General features: G+C 36.3%; 1 protein-coding gene across 4 annotated transcripts in view; it reads right to left on the bottom strand.

Annotated features, from left to right (window-relative positions):
* Positions 1-25,702, bottom strand: part of gak (cyclin G associated kinase) — a 51,984-nt gene that overhangs the window by 13,554 nt on the left and 12,728 nt on the right. For all 4 annotated transcript variants that reach the window (XM_056254792.1, XM_056254789.1, XM_056254790.1 and 1 more), the window contains exons 3-20: positions 25,016-25,075; positions 23,935-24,049; positions 23,063-23,205; positions 22,370-22,495; positions 20,198-20,287; positions 19,787-19,922; positions 19,557-19,669; positions 15,006-15,081; positions 11,295-11,415; positions 7,886-7,935; positions 7,641-7,789; positions 6,421-6,543; positions 5,476-5,609; positions 4,097-4,291; positions 3,864-3,981; positions 2,837-2,916; positions 2,556-2,749; positions 125-289 (exon numbers count right to left, since the gene is read on the bottom strand). In XM_056254792.1, the coding sequence (XP_056110767.1) occupies positions 125-289; positions 2,556-2,749; positions 2,837-2,916; positions 3,864-3,981; positions 4,097-4,291; positions 5,476-5,609; positions 6,421-6,543; positions 7,641-7,789; positions 7,886-7,935; positions 11,295-11,415; positions 15,006-15,081; positions 19,557-19,669; positions 19,787-19,922; positions 20,198-20,287; positions 22,370-22,495; positions 23,063-23,205; positions 23,935-24,049; positions 25,016-25,075 (2,188 nt within the window). The remainder of the gene's footprint in view (positions 1-124; positions 290-2,555; positions 2,750-2,836; positions 2,917-3,863; positions 3,982-4,096; positions 4,292-5,475; positions 5,610-6,420; positions 6,544-7,640; positions 7,790-7,885; positions 7,936-11,294; positions 11,416-15,005; positions 15,082-19,556; positions 19,670-19,786; positions 19,923-20,197; positions 20,288-22,369; positions 22,496-23,062; positions 23,206-23,934; positions 24,050-25,015; positions 25,076-25,702) is intronic.

Genomic DNA, 25,702 nt, shown 5'->3' with positions numbered 1-25,702 from the left:
ATTTTAACATTAAAAAAAGTTACATACTTCCCCTTTAATGTGCAGAGGCAGCAAACAATCAGGGGGAAATGTGCATGGAATTTGTGTTCTTATAAACTGAACGTGTTGTAAATGCGCTGTATACCTTCCCAGTCAAGCATCTGGAAGAAGCTGTTGGCGTTGGTGTCAGTGCTTTGAGGAGAAGGGGAATCTGGTTCGGTCTGTGGCCCTTCAGGAGAATGCTCCGGCTGAGACGGTTCAGAGGCGTAGCAGGCTGTTGAACCAGGCTGACGTGGAAGCTCTGGTTTACCTGATCAACCGGACAGATTAAGAACAAAAAAAAATCTAGGTTAAAACCAATATGAAAAGTATAACATCATAATGTAGATAAAAAAACAAGAGTGCAGGGTATCTGAGAGCTTTAAGTCCCACAGAAGTTCCTTAAAGTGAGTAGTGTTGTTCAGTGTTGATGTAACTTCCACTGAAACAGGAAGGGTGGGACATAGAGCAGATTCTGTAGAACTGTTACTACAGCCAAACAGTGGTCATCATCACGCTGTTTGAAAAGTGAGTAATTTATGTTGCTGCATGGCACTGGTGTCTTTTACTCAGTGCTACTTCTAATGCCGAGTCTGTCTAACGGTTTCTCCTCCATATCGCTTTAAAATACAACATTCTTGGTAGAATTCAAATGGGTCCGATATGTTTTGTGGTCTGCACCGACTCACGCATATGATCCGTTCTTTGCTATCGTGTCTCTGGACCAGAGCTTACTGTGTGTGCGCTGCAGCGGTTCACGTAACACTGATGCGAAGCGTTCCCTATCCCCTATATAGTGCACTATGTGCCATTCACCATGTAGATAATAGTAAATGTTTGAACAAGTGAACAATTTTAGCCGCAGCGTCTATTTATAATGTAGGGCACGACGCTTTAGATTCTAGAGAGCATTTGATTGGACAGAAAATCTGGTGTAGGTGTATCCAATTTACTGATACACACGTTCTTTCTCAACTATGCACGTTTATTTAAGACTATGTTTACGTTAATACTCTCCCAAAAGGCATTTGACTGGGGCTGTCACTTTTGTGAAAAAATCCTGTTCGATTTTTGAGACATAACTGTTCATTGAATCGATTGTAAAATTGATTTTCCATGTCTAAAGAGGTTTCCATTTTCAACACCAAATATAGGCAAATTCACGGACAACTAACAGGCATTAGAGCGAACGTAAAGAGGGCGCTTGACACGCGCACAAGTCAGCAATATTTCTGATGATTTATTGGCGTGAAGTTTCGTGCACAATGACAAACAGGAGTGCAACATTCAGGGATTGAAATTAACATCCTCCGACCCGCCAAATGCGGGTAAAAATGAACTTTGGCGGGAAACGCTGTCAAATCACGAGCCAATCTGGGGTGTTTCTATGTTTACTCACTTTGCTGGGGAAGTTCGTGTAAGCCAAATCTGCGCGGATTTAGCGCAAATAGGCAACTCGTGAGTCCTCATGATATATTAAATACAGCGTATTGCGCAGAATCTGTGCATTTCTGGCTTACTTGAACACACACGTCACTACGCAACAAATAACGGTGCACTCGTTCACTTACATTGAAGTAATAGCGAATATTAAAAGGCATTTGGTTAACAGAAAATACATTGTTATATCCCAACATCCTACATGTTCAGTGTACTGTGTTTATCTGTCCACTTAAAACACATTTTTGGTAAAAAAAAAAAAAAGGCTGTTAAAATCGATTCCCTATTTTCGTTGGTTGGGTCGATCGATTGTGCAATCGATTTTCGAACGTAAAGTGACAGCCCTAATTTTGACATCTTTGTGTGTGCACGTATCTAAAGTCCATTAGCTTCTCCACGATGTTAAGTTTGGGCTTTTAGGGAGGAACGAAAGCGCACCGCTGTGAAGGAAAGGAAGGTGCGCTGGACAGAATGCAGCCGCGGAACAATAATCGGTTTACCTCGATTATCTTGTTTTCATAATCATTGGAAGCCAAAATCGAAAATCAATTACGATTGAATCGTACAGCCCTAGTTTATTGTGTAGCTAAAATAGCAATAATATCTGGAAAAAAAAAGATTTTATGCATAATACGGTACTTTTAATTTATAAACAATCCCGAAATAGACCAGGACTCTTATTTTGAAATGTCTATGTTTTACTACTCCCAGCTGTTCATTCAAATAGAGGAGGGGGAAAAATGATGCACTCTTACACTTTACAACCATCTGCAACAAATTACAATATAAACACCATAAAGTAAACATTGCCATAATTCGTCAACAGTAAATGGCTCACAATCATTTTAATTCAATCATAGCCTTTTGAAGTTATATAATCACATTAGGCCATATCCCGATTCGTTTTTCCGTGCCCAAATTTAAGACGTCCTAAAATTAAGACATTTGCTATAGATATTAAAGACTGTTTATGACCTTAAATTTGAACCAAATTAATTGAATACATTAAAAGACTTATTAAGGACCGTATATAAGCTCTTATAAAGACAGAACCAAATAAAACTTACAAAAACTAACCAAATAAAGAGAAAACTCACCAAATTTTGTCAGGATCTCTTGCTGTTCATCTCGGCTGGAGAAAAGGATCTTGGGATTAAGTCCTTTTGTGGCAAAGTTTTCCCAGGGCGTAGTCTTGTTGCTAGGGCGATCCTGAGGCTCCACCTCCACATTTACTTGTACCTGGAAGAGGTCAGGGTATTTCTCTTGGATGTCACACGCATCGAGATCATATCTGCAAATACATACAGCATCATCATTTTGACATACAACCAAAAGCGAAACTGATATGAGATCATTGTAAGAGTAACCTGAAACTTACTTTGCAAATTTGACAGTGGAGGCGTTTCTGGGCACAAAGCCTGTATGGAACTGAATCTGAAACACCTTCATAGAAGCCATCTGCAAAAAAACATTATGGTGTCTTAAAATGGGTGGAATCACAACAAATGAGGTACCGTTTGTTAAAGGTACCGGTTATTTATTTATTTATTATAATTATAACTTTTAATTAATTTCTTTCAAGGCAGTTTGCTGTGGGTTAGTCGGGGAGAGATTGAAAATGTAAAGAGTACTGTGTCTGTACAAATAGTTTAATTCTTTCTTGTAAATAAAAAACATTTATAACAATGTGCAATGGTACGGAAGCGTATTGCATTCACTTGAAGAAAAAAATCTACTCTGTTTTTCTGAAATAACGAGTTAATTATCTCAGAATTACAAGATAATTTTTCATGGGAAAAAAAGTTTTTGCTCTGTTTTTCTGAATTAACGAGTTAATTATCTCAGAATTACAAGATAATTTTTCATGGGAAAAAAAGTTTTTGCTCTGTTTTTCTGAATTAACGAGTTAATTATCTCAGAATTACAAGATAATTTTTCATGGAATTTTTTTTTTTGCTCTGTTTTTCTGAATTAATGACTTGATTATCTCAAAAACTCAGAAATTCAGAAAAACAGAGCAAAAACGTTTTTTTTTCCATGAAAAATTATCTTGTAATTCTGAGATAATTAACTCGTTAATTCAGAAAAACAGAGTAAAAACTTTTTTCCATGAAAAATTATCTCGTAATTCTGAGATAATTACTCGTTATTTCAGAAAAACAGAGTAGATTTTTTTCTTCAAGTGAATGCAATACGCTTCCATACAATGGTGTGTTTGTCTTCGATTTGCTCAAATCGTTAGTGAGGGTCAAACTATTGTTCTTACGTTGCCGTTTATGTCATAATCATGCAGTTCATAATAAAGTTACAGTCCAACTGATCAGTAACTGATTTGTTAAAATTTGAGATCTAGCTAATAAACATGTACTAGGAGAATATACACAAATATTGGTCACTTGTCTTACTTTGGCTTGCAGGCGTCCGCCCAGCGTGGAGCGGGCGTGATAAATCACTATCACAACGTCCCCCTGCACGGTTATATTCAGAGGAATCTCCGCCCGCACGTCCTCCATCTTAAAATCCCTGCAAAACAGCGAACTTAGTTACAGATGGAGACGCTGGGAACATGATAATCATCATTATCTCTATCAGCACCGGATCATGTGACGAGTTTCATCACAGTGTGGAAGTGACTTACTTCATTCTGTCAAACTCCTGTGAGGTGGTTGCGATGCGCTCGTCACCGACATAAACCTCACAGAACGGCCGGCAGCCGTTTCGCTGCTTATTAAAGAGTGGCACGGGTGTCATGGCGACAGAGCGGATGGTTATAGGCTTGCTGTGGGGGATTATGGGCTCCTCTGCCATCATATCACACATGTATTCAATATACCTACACACAACCACAATCACTGGTTAATGCAATCCGTTAACACACAGTTATGACATACAGTTCACTACTGGTGTGTTTAAAAGAAGTCTCTTATGCTCACCGAGGACGTATTTATTTGATCAAAAATACTGTAGACTAAGGGTTAAGTTTAGGGTTAGTTGCATGTAATTATGCACAATGTACTGTTATTACTATAGTAACTGCATGTAACAAGGACACTGTAAAAAATAAAGTGTTACCAAATTTATGAACATAGAAAAAGCTTATTTTAAATACTTTTGTAGTTTTTGTTAATATTTAGAATTTTATTTGAATTAGATTGAATTATTTTGATTTTAATATTAGTTAAAGTTTTAGTAATTTTGTTTTTAATATTAGTTAAAGTTTTAGTAATTTTGTTGTGTTTTTAACCATTTTATTAGTTTGTCTATAAAGTTTTAGTTATTTTAGTACTTCAACTTAAACTTTCAAGTGATGAAAATGTTTTCATTATGGTATTAGTTTTATTTAATGATAATAACCCTGGTTTTTGTTAACTGAAATATCAGACACCATTAGATATCACATGGAATCAGATATCAGTTAAAATATAGAAATCCGATGAAATTTTTTTACAAAAAGTTGCCTTGGCAACTAAAACAAGTTTAAGTACTAAAATTACTAAAACTGTTTTTTTTTAATATTTTTTTTTTATTAAAGCTAAATAGAAAATAAATAAATAAAATGACAAAAGCACATCATATTATTAAAACCTAAACTAAAACTGAAAATATAAAAATTAAAGTAAATAAAAAAAGAAAAGAAAAATACTATAATGGTATAAAATAATACTAAATAACACTGCCTGGGATACTCTTTTAATGGCAGCTCAATGCTCTGGTTCAAGTGAACAACAGAATCGTTCGAGGTTATGTCACTTCCTTTACATCTAGTACATTCACACTTGGTTAGAGTCAAAAGAGTCTCATGAGCTTGCGAAGTTCGGCAGAAGCTCTTGGCGAGCCGAAGAACAGTTGTGGAAGGAAGTGACCTCAGCACCAAAGAACGGTCGCACTCGCGGCTCACTGCTCATGTTCATGTGTCTGAGCTGCTGAATTAATCCATTTCTGTTCTAGAATAACCTGTCCTGACATTGTGGTCTTACTTCAAAAGAACAAAGTGAGAAAAAGAGAAGAGGTTGTTACCGCTTGTGTGAGGGCGAGATGCCCGGTGGACATCGCTTCATGCTGAACATGTACACTGCAGCCTCGGCTGTAGAGAACAGACGACAGAAACAGAGGAACGCACAAACCACCACAGCCGACGCTGCCCGTCCATCCTGCATACAAAAACACAACGCCACAATATGAAGATGACAGTAGTACAACTAGTGCTTTTATTCAGACTAGTAGCATAATCCGAATATAAAAAGTCACAAGTAACCACGTCAATCAGAATGCATAGGCCAAATCCCCAAAATTTCATTCAGATTGATTGTAAGGAGTGGTTTCAACCTTTTTGAATCCGATCAAGTAAACACTTGATCGAGTTGAAAACCGAAACTGGAAAGCACTGCGCATGTAAAATGACGTAGAAATGCCGCAAGACACACTGAACTTATGTTGTTGTTGTTGAATGAAGAGTTATAAATGACTGTTGTGTCATTCTAAAATTCTCCTTCCACTCATCGTCTGTGAAGTGGAGCAGGACAGCGTCCCACCAGGCCTTGTTTCGGCCGCTTTTACTGCTTGATAAATATAAGCAGCACGACACAACGGTTCATGTGACCCGAAATAGATCAATATTAAGTCTGCTCTTTTCAAAACAAAGAAAAGAAGACTGGTTAGTATGCAGCGGGAAAGTCTGTATATTCGTGCAGTGTGCGCATGTCACCAAAAAAACATCAGATTTGAAGCTTGTGACATAAACGCACACATCAACCCGATTACTTTATTTAGCGGTCATGTAAACACAACATTCAGATTCATCAATCAGAATCAATCAATTGATTAATCAGCCAGAATGAACAAAAGGTTTCCATGTAAACGTAGCTAGTAATATCGGTGGAAAAGAGCCGTGTGTGTGTGTGTGTGTGTGTGTGTGTGTGTGTGTGTGTGTGTGTGTGTGTGTGTGTGTGTGTGTGTGCTCACCAGACAATGTACGATGCAGATGTTCCTCTGGTCCTGTTTGAGCCATTGATGCATGTTCTTACATATACTGTACAAGTTCTTCAGAGTAGGAGCTCGTCTAGGTTGCCAGCCACACTCTGATACCTGCACACACAACACAATTATGAGTTTCATCAAGTACAGTACGGCACAGAAAAACAATTACAATATGTGTAGACGATAGAAAGACTAGACACCATATTTAAAAGTGAAGGGTTTCATTACCTTGCCAATAATATCACCAAAAGAATTGAATTTACAACTGGCAAAATTGGTCAAACAGCCAAGCCACAAACTTATGCCATTGGTTCAATCAATGTTGCTTCTATCTAGCCTTGTTTTCATATGTATCAATTTAAGTATGACATCTAACCTGGATTTATTTCATTATATTTGGATTATATTTATTTACTATTGATATTTCAAAAAAAAAATTAATTCATATTATTTTTATTTTCCTATTTTAGTTTTCATTTTAGTATTTTGGGCTTTTGTCATTAGTTTTTTTTAAATGTATTTCTATTTATCTTATTCCAGTTTTACTTTTAGTAAAACTTCAACTTAAAGGTAAGGTAGGCAATTTCAGAGCGGCTAGCAATAGCAAGCTAGCTTTGAAAGCATGGGATCCCACCCTCCCTTTAGAGCGTCTCCAAAGCCACGCCTCTTTCAAAACACATGAACACACACAGCAGAGTCTGCAAAGAATCACGAGAGACTACGTTGAATTACCTCATGTCTAAAAGCTCATCGTGTGATGAGGTGATGCGCGGAGGTGTGGAAATGCATACGCTGACAGGTAGGTAGGACATCGTATTGCACAGACATTTTTTGGTCCTGAGACTTCCACAGAAGATATATGTACATGTTTTAATATTTAGACCACTTCTATTATTGATTGCTATCAGGATGTGAAGAGAGTTTCAACTAGTATAACAAAAATCGTTTATAAAACAAATTGCCTACCCTACCTTTAAACTTATTTCAGTTAGTTGCCAAGGCAACATTTAAAGTTTTCATTTAAGTTTTTATCTTTTTTATTTTTATTTTACTTCAGCTCATTTCAATAATAAAAAAAGGATTTTTAATAGCTTTAGTTTTATTTACAACACTGGTTTCATGATATTTGGAAAGACATCAATTCACTGTAATTGTTAATCATTTGCATTTGAGAAAAAGCTAATTGCTTTGCTATCCACTCTCACCCTGTTGTGAAACCTGGCCGGTCTATAGGAGCGCTTGGAGAGGTTGTATACTGCATAATGACCCGCATGTCGAGAATCCAGGAACAGACGCACGTCCTCAATGTTATTCTTAATGGCAGATTCAACTCCTTCAGCTGGGAAAGACATGACTGCAAAAACACACAAAGAGACAAGTAATTAACTTACACCATTAGGGTTAAGACATCCAAAATGAATCTAAAGTCCTATTGCACGGGTGAGCGTACCTGCTATTCTGGAGGTGATGTAGGACAGGTCCAGGTCTCCCTTAGCATAACTGAGACAGGATAGGACACATGTGTGAACACAACAGCAAAGCAAGAAGAACATCTAGATTACAGGCAGAAAAACTGTCAAGAGGAATATGAGTAACGGCTTGTATCAAAACTCAAGAGTCATCAAACTTTACGACACTTTCGTAGAAATCTGGGACAAAAAAAAAGCAAAGACAACAGTTAAAGGGATAGTTCACCCAAAAAGAAAAACTAACTTACATTCAGTGTGTTACACTACCGTTCCAAATTTGGGGTCAGTAAGATTTTTTATTTTTTTTGGAAAGAAATTAATACTTTTATTCAGCAAGGATGCATTAAAGACATTTATAATGTGACAACAAATTTCTATTTAAAATGAATGCTGTTCTTTCCAACTTTCTATCCATCAAATAAATCCTGAAAAAAAAAATATCACAGAAATATTAAGCAGCACAACTGTTTTCAACGTAGATAATAAAAAGAAATGTTTCTTGAGCAGCAAATCAGCATATTATGTATCATCATGTGACACTGAAGACTGGAGTAATGATGCTGAAAATTCAGCTTTGATCACAGGAATAAATTACATTTAAAATATATATAAAAAAAAGTTAATAATATTTAATAGTCCCACTGTTTTTGCGAGTAAAAGTAGACTTTGTGAGAATAAAACACTTTCACAAACATTAAAAAAATATTACCAACCCCACACTTTTTAAAGGTACTGTAAAGATCTTATGCACCAGAGAAACAAGTACGCCGCCATCTTTAAAATGTTGTGTTTGAAGTTCAGTTTTTGCGGTAGCTCTGTATATTTCTATGGCATCACTGTCGAAGAGTAATTAGCTGGAGAAGAGGATTTACTTATAGTAGAGTTAACGCAAGTTAACATGAGCATTGTAATGTTTAAGTGGATGTCATATCAAATCTCAGTAGACCAGGAAGATATTAAAATCAGCGGTTCATTCATAAATCCATAAGCTCTTACCGTCATGCTGTGGAAATACAAACTGGAAGACAGGGGCTACATAAGGTCTATGTTTACATATAAATATAGAAGAATTTGAATATACCATGATATAGTATGGAATGAAGTGAACTATTCCTTTAATGTCATTTCAACGTAGAATTCATACATATGCATTTAGTAGGCAAGCTGTTCAAACTTTTAAGAAACTATTTGCTGATGGGAGCAGACTGTGGTTATGAACAAACAGCATACAAAGCCATGAGATGAAGGTGGAGAAGTTCACACAACATCTCTACACACACACACACACACACACACACACACACACACACACACACACACACACACACACACACACACACACACACACACACACACACACACACACACACACACACACACACGTGTAACGCTAAACACAAACACACAGGCGCTGTCCCATAGTTACCTGGAGCTGAAAGGGGTTGGTGATTTGAGACCGAGAAATGTGATTCAGGAACAAATGAACAAAACAAGACAATGAACAAAACAAAAAAATTAAAGCAAATTGGGCCAACTGAGGAGAAAATAAACACGACAGACTTGTGGGGATGATTAGGGGGATAATTATTAAACATGATTAATAAATGCAAACGGATTATGGAGGGGAATTTATGATCTGGTAGATCAGTGTGTGTCATAAACAAAACACCCTCATTGAGTTTACCAAGAGATTAACATAGTCCCTACAATTAGACAGATCAAATTTACCTTCTGATGATCAAATCAACATGAACTCAGAAATGACCTATTCAATTTTATGAATGTCCTTTGTTTTATCAAGCATGAAGCATAAGCATTTGTTATTCTACCGGAAAACAAACAAAAGCAGCGCTCCGGAAAAAAATCATACGAATCAATTATTTATAAAATCTGATATCATGCATCACATGTTCATTGTAGAGGAATAATTCTGCAGCACGCACTCGAATGAGGTAATATCTGATGAAACCACAACAACATTTTAAAATGTCTTTTTGTTCTTATTTTTTGGAAAATTTATGTTTTCGTTAACTGAATTAAAATATAAATATTACATGAAAAACGAAAGTTAGAAATGTTGCTTGCCAAGGCAACTAAAGGCTGGAACACACTTAAATCTTATCAGATTTTCAAAATGTGAGAGTCAAATGCGATTTCAGAGTAAACAAACATACCAGATGACGGACAAGACAAAATGGTGATAAGTGTTTGGACTGCTTTTTACAAAAAATTAGCAGAAAAAAGAAAAAGGTTAGGATAAAAGCGTGGATATTGTTAAGCTTCCGTCAACTCGTTATTAGTTATCGTTTCTTGGTAACTTCTACAGAGTGTGTGTGCGTTTGTCCCAGGGGTTCCCACAAGCACATGTTAGATTTTTACGATTTGAGATTGATGCGGCTCCGACGTTTTTCCGAGCAGATTCAGTCACTCTTAACACACTTCACACACACACACAACACAGGAAAATCTGATAAGATAATCTGTAAAACTATCAAGATTAGCATGACTTTTCCTACTATTGTCAGAGGGGGAGAAGTGGGCCCAAAATCGGCCCGATTATCTTGTAGTGTGCGGGTGCCTTAACTGAAATAAGATTAAGTTGGAGTATTACAATTACTAAAACAAAAACTGAAATAAAAGCTAAATATAAATATAACTAAAATAAATGACAAAAGATTGCAAACAAAATTGCTGAAAATATAAAAAAATGCGAAATATTAATAACTACTATAGTATGCAATAAAGCTAAAGTAACACTGGTATGAGAAATACAAATGCATATAGTGCAATGTTTGGGTAAAATACTCAACTTTTAATATTATACTTTTTTCTTTTTTTTCCTTTGGGAAATTAAGCAAAATATATTTATAAATAACATTAACTACTCTTAGCATTAAGGATTAATTAGTCTTGCTTCATCCTCTGTCTCGAATGTTTTGTTTTCTTCATCACAATGCATTCGGTCTGTGAATGATGCATTCGGTAGTGCAGAATTTGTCAAAATGAATCTTTCCTAATTATTCTGCCTAGCTTTTTAAACAGCCTTCATGTCAGGACAGCATGTTTTTGAAGCCTTAAAATGCTACAGCTCATGAAAAAGAGCCTCTGAATTAATACCAAGAAGAGAGCACAGACTTCAGAAAACATGCTCAAAGTGCTTGAGAGCTAGATAAGGTGATATCAGATTAACCACCAGCAGATTACCAGAACTCTCTAGTACACCACTACGACCTCTTCCTTCATTCGGCTGAATCTGTCAATGGCTCAGCGTAAAGTGGTGCATCATAGCGAAACCATGGCAAGCCAAGACATACTCAAGCAAGGCATGTGCACTTGTTAATGTGCGACAGCCGCAGGGGTGTTTTACTGCAGTGGGAATGAGTCGCTCACCTGGCCACCGACTGGATGACTTTGGATGAAGTGTCTTTGATGTTGGTGAGGAATCTTTCGGTTCCTCCTTTCAGAATATCCAGGAAGCCTCCACCCATGGCCGGGTCTGTGTCATACACACCTGGAGATTCAAACACGCACATCATTGCAGGCCAACGTTTGTCAAAAGTGATTTTACAGAAGAATAGGTTTGCTTAATATATTTGACATATGCACACAAGAAACGCCTCAATGCAATGACTCGTATCATCTCATAACACGTCTCAAAGAACAGTTCTTTAAAACTCAAATGATCAGATCTTAAACGGTTAGTTCAGCCAAGAATGACAATTATGTCATTAATTTCTCACCCTCATGTCCTTCCAAACCCGTGAGACTTTCGTTCATCCACAAATCAAGATCTTCTTGGTGAAATCAGAGAGATTTCTGTCCCTCCATTGACAGCTACACAACTGACACTTTGATGCTCCAAAAAGTTCATAAAGAGATCATAAAACTAATCCACACGAATCCATATAAACATTGATCAGCGAACACAAACAGAACCTCAACCTACTTGATGCGCAGGAATAAACCTCTTGCTGAAGCTCAAACGTGATGCGTAACAAGAATGAACCTCATTGGTTCTCACAAGTCAAGCGAACATGCCTGAGCTTCCGTTTACCATATCTAATGTGTGCTTTAATTAATATTTGTATAAATGTGAATAAAAGCCTAAATTAAATCTGTTCATCGTATAGAGCGATCAAGTCTCAGAAAATTTGGACTAAACCACTCAATTCCAATTCATATGGATTAGTTTTTCGATCTCTTTATGAACTTTTTGAAGCGTCAAAGTGTCAGTTGTGTAGCTGTCTATGGAGTGACAGAAAGCAAGTAAATGATGACAGAATTGAACTTTTTGGGTGAACTAACCCTTTAAGGGGTTACTTAATGAGGTTCATGACATACGATCTTGGAAAAACATTTAGTTTTGAAAACTATGTAGCTTTGCTCAGGCATCTGATGGTCTCTTCCAGTCCAAGTAGGCTGGCTTTAACCAGAACAAGCTGCAAAGCTGAACAGATTTGCTATATGTAACATGACCAACATCTTAGCATTTGAGCCTAACATTCAGTAACAGGGGATAAAACTCATACATATCAAATGCCTATTCAGTATTCATACACCTTTGTAATGAAATGCAAAACCAAATAACTAACATATATTACCAAACCAAAAAATAATCAACCAACCAACCAACAAGATAATAACTGGTAACACTTTACAAATAGGTCTTATTTGTTAACATGAAATAACAATTTATTAATCTTAGTTAATTTGAACAGTTACTAAAAAAACTTTTTTTTAATGTTGTATCCGTTCATGCTAACTAACATGAACTTACATTGAACAAAATAAGCTTCAGGTATAATTGCTAACACTTTACAAATAAGGTCTAATTTGTTAACATTAGTTAACGAACAAACAGCGTAATTAATTTCAACAATAAATACAATGAACATACAATGAACAATTGTATTTTTAACAAACAAAAACGAACCAAAACGTTAGTATGCAAAAGATAACAGAAGCTAAGAATAAAAGTAAGCAGAGTTTTTGTGGTGCAACAAATCTTGCTTAACATTACAAGTGGACAAGGAAATGCTACAAAAGTGTAGAATATAACCCTTTAAATGGACTGAAATCGAGACAGGATCGCGTGTGCGGTCGCATGAGTAGTATTATCACTTTCTGACTGTGTTCGTTTTAGAAAATCAGGGTAAACTCAGCAGATGGTGACTAGAGGTCAATCCTCTTACAGCATGGAGAGAGGAACCATCCCTTGGGGTAAATATGGGGGCAGGGGTGTGTACGAGGCATTATCTGTTTGTGTACAGTATTATGGCAGCATGATGGTAAGTGGAGGGTTACACTCGTGAAACATCATGTTGGCTGAAATACAATGTCTAGCTAAATTTTCAAAATTGAGTTTGTACTGATGCATCCGTCCACTGAAACACGCCTCAGATCCCTATTAAGTCTAGTGGTGTGTGTGTGTGAGAGCAGGTATGAGCGAGGGTCTTTTTGTACAAGCACTTTAATGCATTTGCGTGTGTGTGAATTTCTGTCAGGTGAAAATTTACGCTGCTGAACTTAAAGCGGTCATGAAGAGCTCATTTAAACTGTGTGAGGTTTTAACAAAAGTATAATGACACGACTGATGCCGCTGTATCCTAGAAGCTTCAATACCCTTTGATATGAATCTCTCACAACATAGTGCTTCTTATTACCACAAAAGCTGGTGGATCTAAAGCCAGAAATTATTGTTTACACAACTCAGCCAGTTCCTGAATACATTAATGTGCGGCATTAAGAGCTTTTTAGCAGTTTAACAAAGAGTACAATTTAAAATACAGCTGAGCCGGATATTACTTGTCTATATTATTATACACTGCATGTTATAATTAGTAGAGGTTAATAGTTTTACTCTACACAAGGACTCACAAAGAGCAAGGTATACAGGTGATGAAATATTTCACAGAAGAGTTTATGTACTAACTAAATCAAACCAAGACACAAAAACTAATCAAACAACCAACAAGATTAACTAAAGAAACAACCAAAAGCAACTAAACTAACTACCATTAACAAACCAAAAATGAACTAAAAAGTCATATAACTTGTAACTACAAAAAAAACAAGAAAACATTAACAAACCAAAAGAAAAAAACCTAACCAACCAACTAATAATTCACAAAAAATAAATAAATAAACAAAACAAAAAACAAGTAACAATAAAACTAAAATAAAATATATAAATGAAATAACAAACTAACCAACATGACTAACAAAACAATCAAAAATAACTAAATAACTAACAAAAATGAATAACCAAACAGTAACTAAAGTTAACTTGTATATGTAAAAAAGAACAACAAACAAACAATCAATTTAGTTTATATTTGTTAGATAAATTTGCTATTGTTATTATTAGTTACTATTGTTTAATTGGTTAGTTATTCTTTAGCTTATTAATGTTTAACATTAATAACCTAAAGAATAACAAACTAATTAAACAATAGTAACTAATAACAATAACTAACAAATATACACACAAAAAAACAACAATAAATGATAACTCAAACAATCATTAAAAAAAAAAAAAAAAAAAAAAAACACGGATAAAAAATAAATGACCAACCAACAAGACTAAAGAATCAACAAACCGAACAATAACTAAAAAGTTATTTAAAAAAAAAAAAAAAAAAAAAAAAAAAAAAAACACTCAAACATTAACAATTAGCCCCCCCAAAAAATAACTAACAAATCAAACAATAATAATAACTAACAAATATTAAGAAAAAAATAAAAATGAACATTGATTAAAATAATGAATAACAGCAAATAAACATTAAGAAAATTAACCAACCAAAATAAATAATGAACAATACGCGTGTTAAAGAACTGAAAAGGAAAAACAGCATCACAAACCAAAGAGAAACTTGCTAAATGTCATGCATGTAAACACAGGATGTCAGCGCATCAACAGATCCTGCAACAGGATAAGATTGAACAGCACAGTCTTCACCGCTGTGTGAAATCAGTCCAGACGACAGATCGCATCAATTACAAAGGAAGAATGGCATTTGAATAAGACGGAAGCCACAAATCTACATTAACCTAAAAAGAAAACGCCTTGCCAAAAAATGAGTTGAGTTCAGAACTCACCAGCGTTGTTTATGTTGTTGATCTGAGAAGGAAGCTGCGCACTGTTGTTCCCGAAACCTCCGTTCTGCTCCAGGAGCTGTAGGGATTCATAGCCATCATACACAGACTTCAGACAGTAGTAAGAACCTAACAGACTCATCTGGAAAACAGTCCGATGCGCACACACAGCAGGAGAAAAGCAGGGAAACAGACTCCAGAATACTCATGGATCTGAACGCCAGTCGATGACTGCAGAACGCCAAGACGACTCGATCGCTGCAGGCTCTCTGTGTGTCTCTGCTTCTGGCTGTTGGTGGTAATCACTTTAATCCAGAGAGAAACCCCTTCTTAACCCAGATCAGATGCGTCTAAAGCCGCCCTCTCCACTATGTGTGCACATAGGACCATAACACTGACTTCTGTATGCAAACACTCGTACAAATGCTGTATGGATGCTCTTGACCAGATCAAACGCATGCATAATTATTAATCCATGATTTGTTAGTCCAAATCAGACGTCTTTCGAACAAACATGGCTGGAGCAGGCCAATCCTTTTCTTGTCCTCCCACTTGTTTACCAGTCCCGTTTCTGTCTTATGTAGTGAGATCAGCGGCCATTAGGTCAGAGATAAAAAGAGGGATGAGATGCTCCTTTGTCTCCAGGAGGTCATGGAGGGAGGAAAGGAAAGAAGGACAGAACTCGAAAGGAAGAGAGCGGCGGTGTCTCTAAATGGCCCTTCAGAGAGTTGCGATCAGTATGTGGGACTCTGCTCGTCTCTGCATGTGTGTGTGTGAGAGAGAGAGTGTGAAAGAATGAGGGGTCTGTTTTAAATGAAGCACCCAAAGAGCCTCATTCAACCAACCAAACCAGTCTGGTGATCAAACAGGAGCTCGGAAGGAGTTTACTAAAATTAAGATGAAGTGACACAAGTGGCAGATCACAGTGGCTTTTTCAATGGCACGTGCTGATGTATAGAGAGCAAAGAGTTTGGGATTTTTGATTTAACATGTATACACATACTACTTGCAATAATTGAATGATTGCAAATTATATTTTATTTTTTAATTTACACAGAATATAAATATTTGTAATGTATTTAAATGTCATATGATGTGTATATTGTGTATTATTATTTATGAATAACACCACCATATACACTCACCTAAAGGATTATTAGGAACACCTGTTCAATTTCTCATTAATGCAATTATCTAATCAACCAATCACATGGCAGTTGCTTCAATGCATTTAGGGGTGTGGTCCTGGTCAAGACAATCTCCGGAACTCCAAACTGAATGTCAGAATGGGAAAGAAAGGAGATTTAAGCAATTTTGAGCGTGGCATGGTTGTTGGTGCCAGACGGGCCGGTCTGAGTATTTCACAATCTGCTCAGTTACTGGGATTTTCACGCACAACCATTTCTAGGGTTTACAAAGAATGGTGTGAAAAGGGAAAAACATCCAGTATGCGGCAGTCCTGTGGGCGAAAATGCCTTGTTGATGCTAGAGGTCAGAGGAGAATGGGACGACTGATTCAAGCTGATAAAAGAGCAACTTTGACTGAAATAACCACTCGTTACAACCGAGGTATGCAGCAAAGCATTTGTGAAGCCACAACACGCACAACCTTGAGGCGGATGGGCTACAACAGCAGAAGACCCCACCGGGTACCACTCATCTCCACTACAAATAGGAAAAAGAGGCTACAATTTGCAAGAGCTCACCAAATTTCGACAGTTAAAGACTGGAAAAATGTTGCCTGGTCTGATGAGTCTCGATTTCTGTTGAGACATTCAGATGGTAGAGTCAGAATTTGGCGTAAACAGAATGAGAACATGGATCCATCATGCCTTGTAACCACTGTGCAGGCTGGTGGTGGTGGTGTAATGGTGTGGGGGATGTTTTCTTGGCACACTTTAGGCCCCTTAGTGCCAATTGGGCATCGTTTAAATGCCACGGCCTACCTGAGCATTGTTTCTGACCATGTCCATCCCTTTATGGCCACCATGTACCCATCCTCTGATGGCTACTTCCAGCAGGATAATGCACCATGTCACAAAGCTTGAATCATTTCAAATTGGTTTCTTGAACATGACAATGAGTTCACTGTACTAAAATGGCCCCCACAGTCACCAGATCTCAACCCAATAGAGCATCTTTGGGATGTGGTGGAACGGGAGCTTCGTGCCCTGGATGTGCATCCCACAAATCTCCATCAACTGCAAGATGCTATCCTATCAATATGGGCCAACATTTCTAAAGAATGCTTTCAGCACCTTGTTGAATCAATGCCACGTAGAATTAAGGCAGTTCTGAAGGCGAAAGGGGGTCAAACACAGTATTAGTATGGTGTTCCTAATAATCCTTTAGGTGAGTGTGTGTATATATATATATATATATATATATATATACACAATTTTAATTCACTAGAAAATTGAAAATGTACATTATGCATTCAAATTAGGGCAGTCGTGGCCTAATGAACAGAGTCAGACTAGTAAGGTTGCGGGTTCGATCCTCAATAATACCAGCAGAAAATGACTGAGATGCCCTTGAGCAAGGCACCTAGCCCCAGCTGCTCCGGGTGTGTGTCAGTTTGCAGTGTGTGTATGTTCACTACTCACAAATTGTGTCCACTAACTTGGATGGATTAAAAGCAGAGGACAAATTTGGAGTATGGGTTATCAATTACTATACCTGGCCTTCACGTCACTTCACTTAAAAAAAAAAAAATGCTGTTATATCTTTACAACTGACATAAGACCAGCTTACATCTTTGGGCCTACATTACACCTGATCACTTCATGCGTTTTCTCTGATCGGATAGCTATCCAATCGTGAAAAGACCAGGTGTAAATGCCGGAGTTTAATCCGATCACTCAGACCTCACACCTCCTGAAGTGGTTTGAGACGCATTCCAAGTGTAAATGCATCTGGTTGTTGTAACCACATATGTCAAATATTTACACATGTAAATATTTACTCCTCACAAAATGTTACAAAAGTAAATGTGTGAGAGCATGTTATAGGCTGTATAACATGTTATAGCCAGATATGACAGCGCTACTGCAACACGCATCACAGCAGATGAGTAGCTGAGTATCTCTTCAGCAAGCAGACGCACCAACTGACGCAAATAAAAGGCACAATATGTAATTTTCGCCGCTAGAGGTCGCTTGCTCAAAACAAAGGCGTAGATTGATGATCATGGGAGTTATCATCTTGACCTCCACAGCCGATGCAAAGCAATCCGACAGACTCGGGCAGAAATCGTGTTCATGGATGAGCTATTGTATGTAAGTTTTATTAACATTACTGTAGTAACAGGCTCTTTTTAATGAGAGAGACCTGCGCGAAACGCCGTTCTCTGAACGTTACTCTGTGCACTCGCTCAGTGGCTGGTATGAAACACTTGTTGCGCTTTAAGGTAAGCTAGATCGATATAGAATATCATATTAATAAAAACTGGATGACTTGTTGCTAAATGACATGCAATTCATTTAAAAAAGTATTGTATGATGAAGAAAGCTCTCTCTGATTTTGCCATGCTAGCCACTTGACAAGATAGTGTTGTCTCTGAGGCATAAACATGTTACTCGTGGTAAATCAAGGAAACAAAGACATTCAAACAATAAGACTAACAGTATTGAGCTATATAAAAATTAGTTTAGTTTCCTGTTGATAAATGTATCCAAACAGTTTCTCACCTGTCTAATAAATCACATAATATATCTTTGGGGTTTCCATGGTTTCTACGAAAGAAGGGTAACGCAGATATGAAGTCATTGACAGGCGACACAAAGACACGCTCCTGGTTAAAACTGCTGATTTCTCTGGATTTAAACATTGTTGGAAACGTTTGGGATAATGCAAGTACACAAGTATATATTTAACAAAATATATAACATTGTTCTAGTGATTTTTGGATATTTGAATCTAAAAATCGTACATATTGTGCCTTTAAGTCGCAGACGCTCAACACACAATCGTCTTCATTTAAAGTAGAGAGAGACTAAATGATCTTACCAGTGCTGATGCCGCTCTCTCTCCTATTGCGGTCTTTGATCTTGAAATAAGCTGATGATAAATAAAATACAGCTCATATCTGTTGCTTTCGTTGATGGGAACTCCGTTAAATTTGAATATAGCGCAGGTATTGAAGATCGTATTTATATTCGTTTGGCGGAGACACATTTATTTGGGCCATGTGTAGATGGAACCGTTTTACGAAAATCAGATCTGATCAGTAAAAATGCATGAAGTGACCAAGTGTAAACCGGCCCTTGCTTAATCTACAAAGTGGATACAGTTATCGGCTGATGTCATGATCTCAAAATGACTATTAATCAGTCTGACAGATTAATCAGCCTGGCTGATTAATTAACTATTCGGCCATTTTTTATTTATAATAACCTTGTTGGCTTGGCAGATTAACAGATTAACAGAAGAGGTCATTCCATTATAAGACCCGTTTTGGTTTCCCGTTATAAACTCTTGCATCACATATTTAGCAACCTATGAATGACTAGTGAAGACTTGATCTAAGAGATCCTCAGAACACGCGGGTTGTACCTCAGTAATGGGAGATTTGGGGTTGACGTTCCTGGCTGCAGCGATCTCCTGCAGTTGGTTAACAAGCTCGCTGATCGACAGACGTTCCTCCGGGTTGATTTTCAACATAGATCCTGGAACAAACACACGCGGCTTTTTTCACGCAACTGCATTCACAAGCAAAATGACAGTATGAAGTAGGAGAGATTTTGGCAAGAGGGAATATAGCTAAGCGCCCGCGGGATACTTACGGATGAGTTGATGAAAGACTGTGTACTTGATGTCATTTTGTGGAATGTTGTATTTGCCGTTTACTATCTGAAGTTTGGCTCCCTCTTCAAATGGGTGCTGCTTAAAACAAAGCAGGTACAGGATGCAGCCCAGAGCCTATAGGGAACAAACCAAGACTCTTTAAAAACAACCAATAACAACTGCAGAGAGAAAAAGTGTGTGTTATTGTTACACTGTGTCCTCACCAGGTGCTATGTGACAAGTAATGCTAATGCGCCAAATCAAAAACTGGCAGTCAGAACTTATTTAACGTTTAAAATACAGCTATGTGGAGAAACAAACTAAATGAACTTTTTCTGTGCGCCACTTGTTGAAACAAAAAAATAATTGATTATTTGATGCAAAAAAAAAAACACTCAAACATAACTCACCCATATGTCTTGTTTCTCGTTTATTGGGTAGTTGGAATACAGGTCAATCATCTCTGGTGTTCTGTATGCTGGAGTCGTGTTTCTAGTGATCTGAGAGATAAACAGAGAATAAAATGGTTTATAATTTAGTGGGCCTACATGTTCAAAGATGTGCGTGTGTGGATTCAGAGAAATAATTTATGAGAAATAAATGGGCCTTTCTCAACAGTTTAAAGTATTGTGCAAAAGTTGAAAGAATTCTGTGAAATATTATTACAATTAAAACAATTTAAAATGTCATTTATCCCTGTGACGATAAAGCTGTGTTTTCAGCATCATTACTCCAGTCTTCAGTGTCACATGATCCTTCAGAAATCAGTCTAATATGCTGATTTGCTGCTTACGAAACATTTATTATTATTATCAATGTTGAAAACAGTAATTTCATATTTTTGTGGAAACCGCATTAAATATTTTCTGGATTCTTTGATGAATAAAAAGTTCAGCATTTATTTGCATCTTTTGTATAATTATAAATATATAATTAGCAATTTCAAACTTCTTTTGCTACTCACAATTGCGATTGCAAACAAATTAATGCATCCTTGTGGGGGTAAAAGTATTAAAGGGGACCTATTATGCAAAATTTATGTTTGGACATAAATGTGTTGGCAGTGTGTGTACACAACCACCCTACAGTGATAAAAATCCACCCTCCCAACGACCTGTTTTCAGAAAGTGGCTTTAGTGTCACTACAGATGTCACTACAGCCACAGGCCCCGCCCACGAGAATTGCATCCCTTGTCTACATATCCGCGGCCGTTTTCGATTTCCCTAACCTAAAATACAATCTTAAACTCGGTGCTTAGCGCCTACGTCACGGCTCTCAGCCCGCCCTCTGTTCGTTGATTGGCCGGGTGTTTTCAGGACGGAGGAAAACTGAGAGATAGGTCGCTATCTTAAACTGAGTACAGAAGCGAACTGAAATTGAATGGAAGTACGAAGTCTGACATAGTCAGGCTAGTATTAATCCACATAGCTCTATCTATTTACTAAAAAGTTGCTCCTGAAGGATGTAGCAGTTCCAACTGTTCGTGATCCAGCTACACATCTAGAAGTATTACGCGTTGGTTTTCCAAATTGCTTTTTGAATTTGTCAAGCTCATAATAACATGTTAGACTTATAAAGTTTGTGATAGCATGTGTGATAGCACCATGAGTCCGTCCGTCCAGCTATGTTGTTATTTTTTTAAAGCGCTGATAGTGGAATCTTTATTTGTAAAGTACAGCACATCAGAACAGAGCAGCCAAACACGAGATATTGCTTGCCAGACAGACGCAAAACCGCTGACCAAGTCTGTTGGTACTCGGTTATCAATGAAGACGTTTCATGTTCGCTACAGGAGTTCAGGTATGTTTATGTATTATGATACTGCCTATACAGAGGACCTCTCTCGTCGGAAAAGTGGGGCGGAATTATTTGGGAAACAGACTAAAACGGTGCGTTTTTGCACAAGCCCAAATTTGGCAATTTTAAAATGCTATCAAAAATGATCTGTGGGGTATTTTGAGCTAAGACTTCACATACACACTATGGGGACATCAAATATTTGTTTTACATCTTGTGAAAAAAGGGGCATAATAGGTCCCCTTTAAATTATTATCTTCCACTACATAACAGAACGTCTATGTACATCTACAAAACTAAACACAACACTACAAGAAAAAAATAACAACTTTGCTAGGTTGTAAAATGCTAAAATTGGTCCTCATTGGGTTCTTACAAAAATGCACTTCCACTGAAGAAGCACAAACAGACATTAATGTAAAGAGGAATGGCGGACTTTGTGCGTTGCGTGGGTTTCAATTTACTACCAATAACTGATTTAAGAGGAGCAGAAACCAAACAAACTAATTTAATCAACAAAACAATTAAATCAGTGAAGGCTTCCACGGGAAATAGCCAGAGATTTTAATATAATCACTGCAAAATATTTCTCTCTGGCCACATAACAAAGTAATAATTTCCACAATTATTGTGACAATCCATGAATCACAATCAAAACTGTGGCAAAACGAACCAACCAGAGGACAACGATGTCATGATGATGTTAACCTGGTACTAATATTTATGTAGCATAAAGCTGGATAGGTGCCTCGAGAAGATTTTTTTTTTTTTTTGCATTTCTTACCTCATCTTCCACCATAGATCTCTTGTGAGCAGACCAACTGTAGTCTGGGTAATGTGCCACAATAGTGGCGCTGCCGAAGTCACACAGCTTCATGGTGCCCTGGTGACTGATCAGCAAATTCTCAATCTACAGAGAAGAAGAAATGTTATCAAACAATGTACTTGATCATTTAGAAAAGGTCAAATGAGAATATACACATTGTTGTGCATATTTATTAAAGCAATAAGTCACCTAATGCCAAGTATTACTTACCACCACAATAAACTATCTATATAAATATATATACACACACACACACACACACAAACAACAACACTATAGTAGTATTAATTGTACTGTACAATGCGTTTATAGATAAATGTTTTACATATAAATTAAATTTATCAAATTACTTATAAATAAACAAAAAATACAGTAAAAAAAAATTATCTACTGAGAATATATAAATAAATAATAAATAAAAAAAGGAAATTAAAATGTTATTATTATAAAATAAAAAATAAATATAAAATATGCTTATTAACTGAAATTAAGTCATTAAGTCATTAACATTTTTTATGTAAAACATTTACAAGTCCTATTACATTTAATCAAATAAATAAACACTTCTTTGATCATATCTTATGTTTAAGTTCTGTAAATAAATCATATTCAAGGATTTCGCCTGCAGCCTGAAAGAGGGAGGAGCCTCACCTTCAAGTCCCTGTGTATGATTGGTGGAGACTGTTTGTGCATGTGCTGCACAGCACGGCATGACTGGTAAAAGATCTTCAGCACTGTGTCACATGACATGGGCCCTTTCTGCTCCACCTTCTTCACAAAATCAACCAGCTGGCCTGCAGGAAACAGAGGGCGGAGGTCAACGTGAACACAGGAAACCGACGCCAGTGCCAGAAAGTCAGAAGGAGAGAGAGGAATGTGTTAAGTCAGACAAGAGTTTCCCTTTCCTTTATAAAAACCAAAGATATGAGTTTAAATGCACATCAGAGATCCATCCAGTAACGGAGACCAACCTGTGCTAAGGTGGGTTACAGGGCTGTCAAGTTAAATCCTGATTAATGCCATGATCTTCTTATATTAACATTTATGTATTTACAAAATACATAAGAGGACTTACAAAAGAGGAACAAAAGCAATGTGTCAAAGAGCCAACAATATTCGTTCAATGCCAGGTTTATTAGACAACTACTAGACAACAAGAGAACAGGAGAAATGCAGAAAATAATTTTATTTTTCAATTTCTTAAAGTTATTTTAAAAAGATTTTTTTTAAATATTGCAATTTTTATTTATATTATAAATATTTATATATATATATATATATATATATATATATATATATATATATATATATATATATATATATATATATATATAAAAAAAAAAAATTTGGAGATTCAAAAAATTGTCATTAGATACCTGCAAATAACAATAATTTCTTTTTTCCCCCTTTTTTATTTCTTTTCTTTTTCTTTGATAATTTGATTTATTAATGAATTTTCCACTAAGGTGTTTTTCTGATAAGCGAGAGCCCAGCACAGTGTGTTTGCGATGATGCGCTCGTACCTCTACAGAGCTCTGTGAGGATGAGGAACTCAGCCTGGCCCGTGTCCGACTCTTCTTTACAGATGGACGCAGCGGAGCAGAACTGCACGACGTTGGGGTGACCGGACAGCTTTTTCTACACAGAACACATGGACATAGCTTTTAGAAAGGTTTTAAATTACTGGGTAATGCTCCTTTTTCTTTTCTTTTCGTTTCTTGCAAACTGGTGAAAGAAAAATGCAAGAGATGCTTTGGCCAGCAACATAACTAGGCATGAAAAAACTGTGCCTAGCTAGGGCATTTTGTAATAATGTAGTTAACTTGTTAAATTAACCCGTAAACGCATACATCGGGTCTTTATCGACCCGGGACGTTATTCACTACCCCCCTCCTCATTTGTTTTTTTAAATGTTAGACATCTTAGTATTCCTCAATTTATTAATCATAAACAGTACAACAAGAAAAAAATAAAATCAAAAAAAGAATGTCCGTTTTCTAATTAATTTTTTGTAAAAAGTTTATAGGATCGCTAGCGACCCAATAGTGTAAGTATATTTTATCTGCGCAACAATAATTGAACCTCTGTTGACTCAATAAGTCCAATTCATCTTTACTACTCAAGGTGGCAATTTCAGAAACACAATGATGACGTTCTGTTTCACTCATAATTACTGCAGGCATTAAACAAAAGAATAGACAACTATCCTGATCAAAACTTGAAATGGCTCAGCGATTTATTCCAGAGCAATTACTGTACCGCAATCAAATATTAGTATCACTGTTACTTAATGTGGATCTGGTGAAGAAGCTGTCAAAATATTGATTTTGAAGACGTTGAAAACAATAGTTTTAAGAATATGGTTGAGAGAATATGAGCCGAATGCTGAATGTACTGGGGAAATGAGCTCTGACGATGACAGTGATGCATCAACATTTTATAACAAATTGGTAACAAAAGGTATTGAAATATGTTTTATTTGAGCATTTTGGAATTGTTTTTAAAATATCAGAAGTCAGAGAGTCATCCGTGTTAGATATAGATCCGGGTCGCTAAAGACCGGAATATTTATGCATTTAAGGGTTAAAAACATTGAATTATTACCATGAAGCAGACTTCCTGAATGATGGCTTTGTTCTTTTCCTCTTCATTGGAGAGAAGTCTCTGCACACAAACGAATAAAAAAGTACTTTTAACAACATATTTTTTTTTAAACCTTAACCTGTTGACAAAAGGCAAAATTACTGAAAAAAAAGTGACAAATTCCCCAAATTATTAAAATATCAGGGCAAATAAATGAGTCTAAAGTGAATTTCCACATTTTGTGTGTATGTTATGTAACCTTGGATATACTATTTTATTCAAGGCCCGTCTCGTGCATTATGAGTTTAAGTACTTGAGATGAATGGATGATGTTTTACGAGTTCGTATATGGACATATTATAACAGTATTATTTATACACTATTATAGTATTTATTCATATTTTGAATTAGATTTAAATTAAATATTTAAAAAATTTTGTAACTTTGTTATTATTATTTGTAATTTTTTTATATATTTTTTTCTCTATTTTAATATAAATATTTAGCTTTAATTTATTTTTATTTCGTTTTTAAGTAATTTTAGTGCTTCAACTTATTTCAGTTAGTTGCCAAGAAAAAAAATGTTAACCGAAATGATAAATGTTAAGTTGAAGTCTAACATTTATTATATTTTATTTCAATTACCAAAGATGTTATTTTTAATAGTCCAAGTTCACAATAACAACACTGTTATATGATCGTATATGG

Source organism: Rhinichthys klamathensis, unplaced genomic scaffold, assembly GCF_029890125.1.
Source record: "Rhinichthys klamathensis goyatoka isolate OS25496 unplaced genomic scaffold, OSU_Roscu_1.1 h1tg000114l_1, whole genome shotgun sequence".
NCBI classification, from domain to species: Eukaryota; Metazoa; Chordata; class Actinopteri; order Cypriniformes; family Leuciscidae; genus Rhinichthys; species Rhinichthys klamathensis.
The sequence above is the reverse complement of the archived record's forward strand: the minus strand, read 5'-3'. Positions and strand labels throughout refer to the sequence as shown.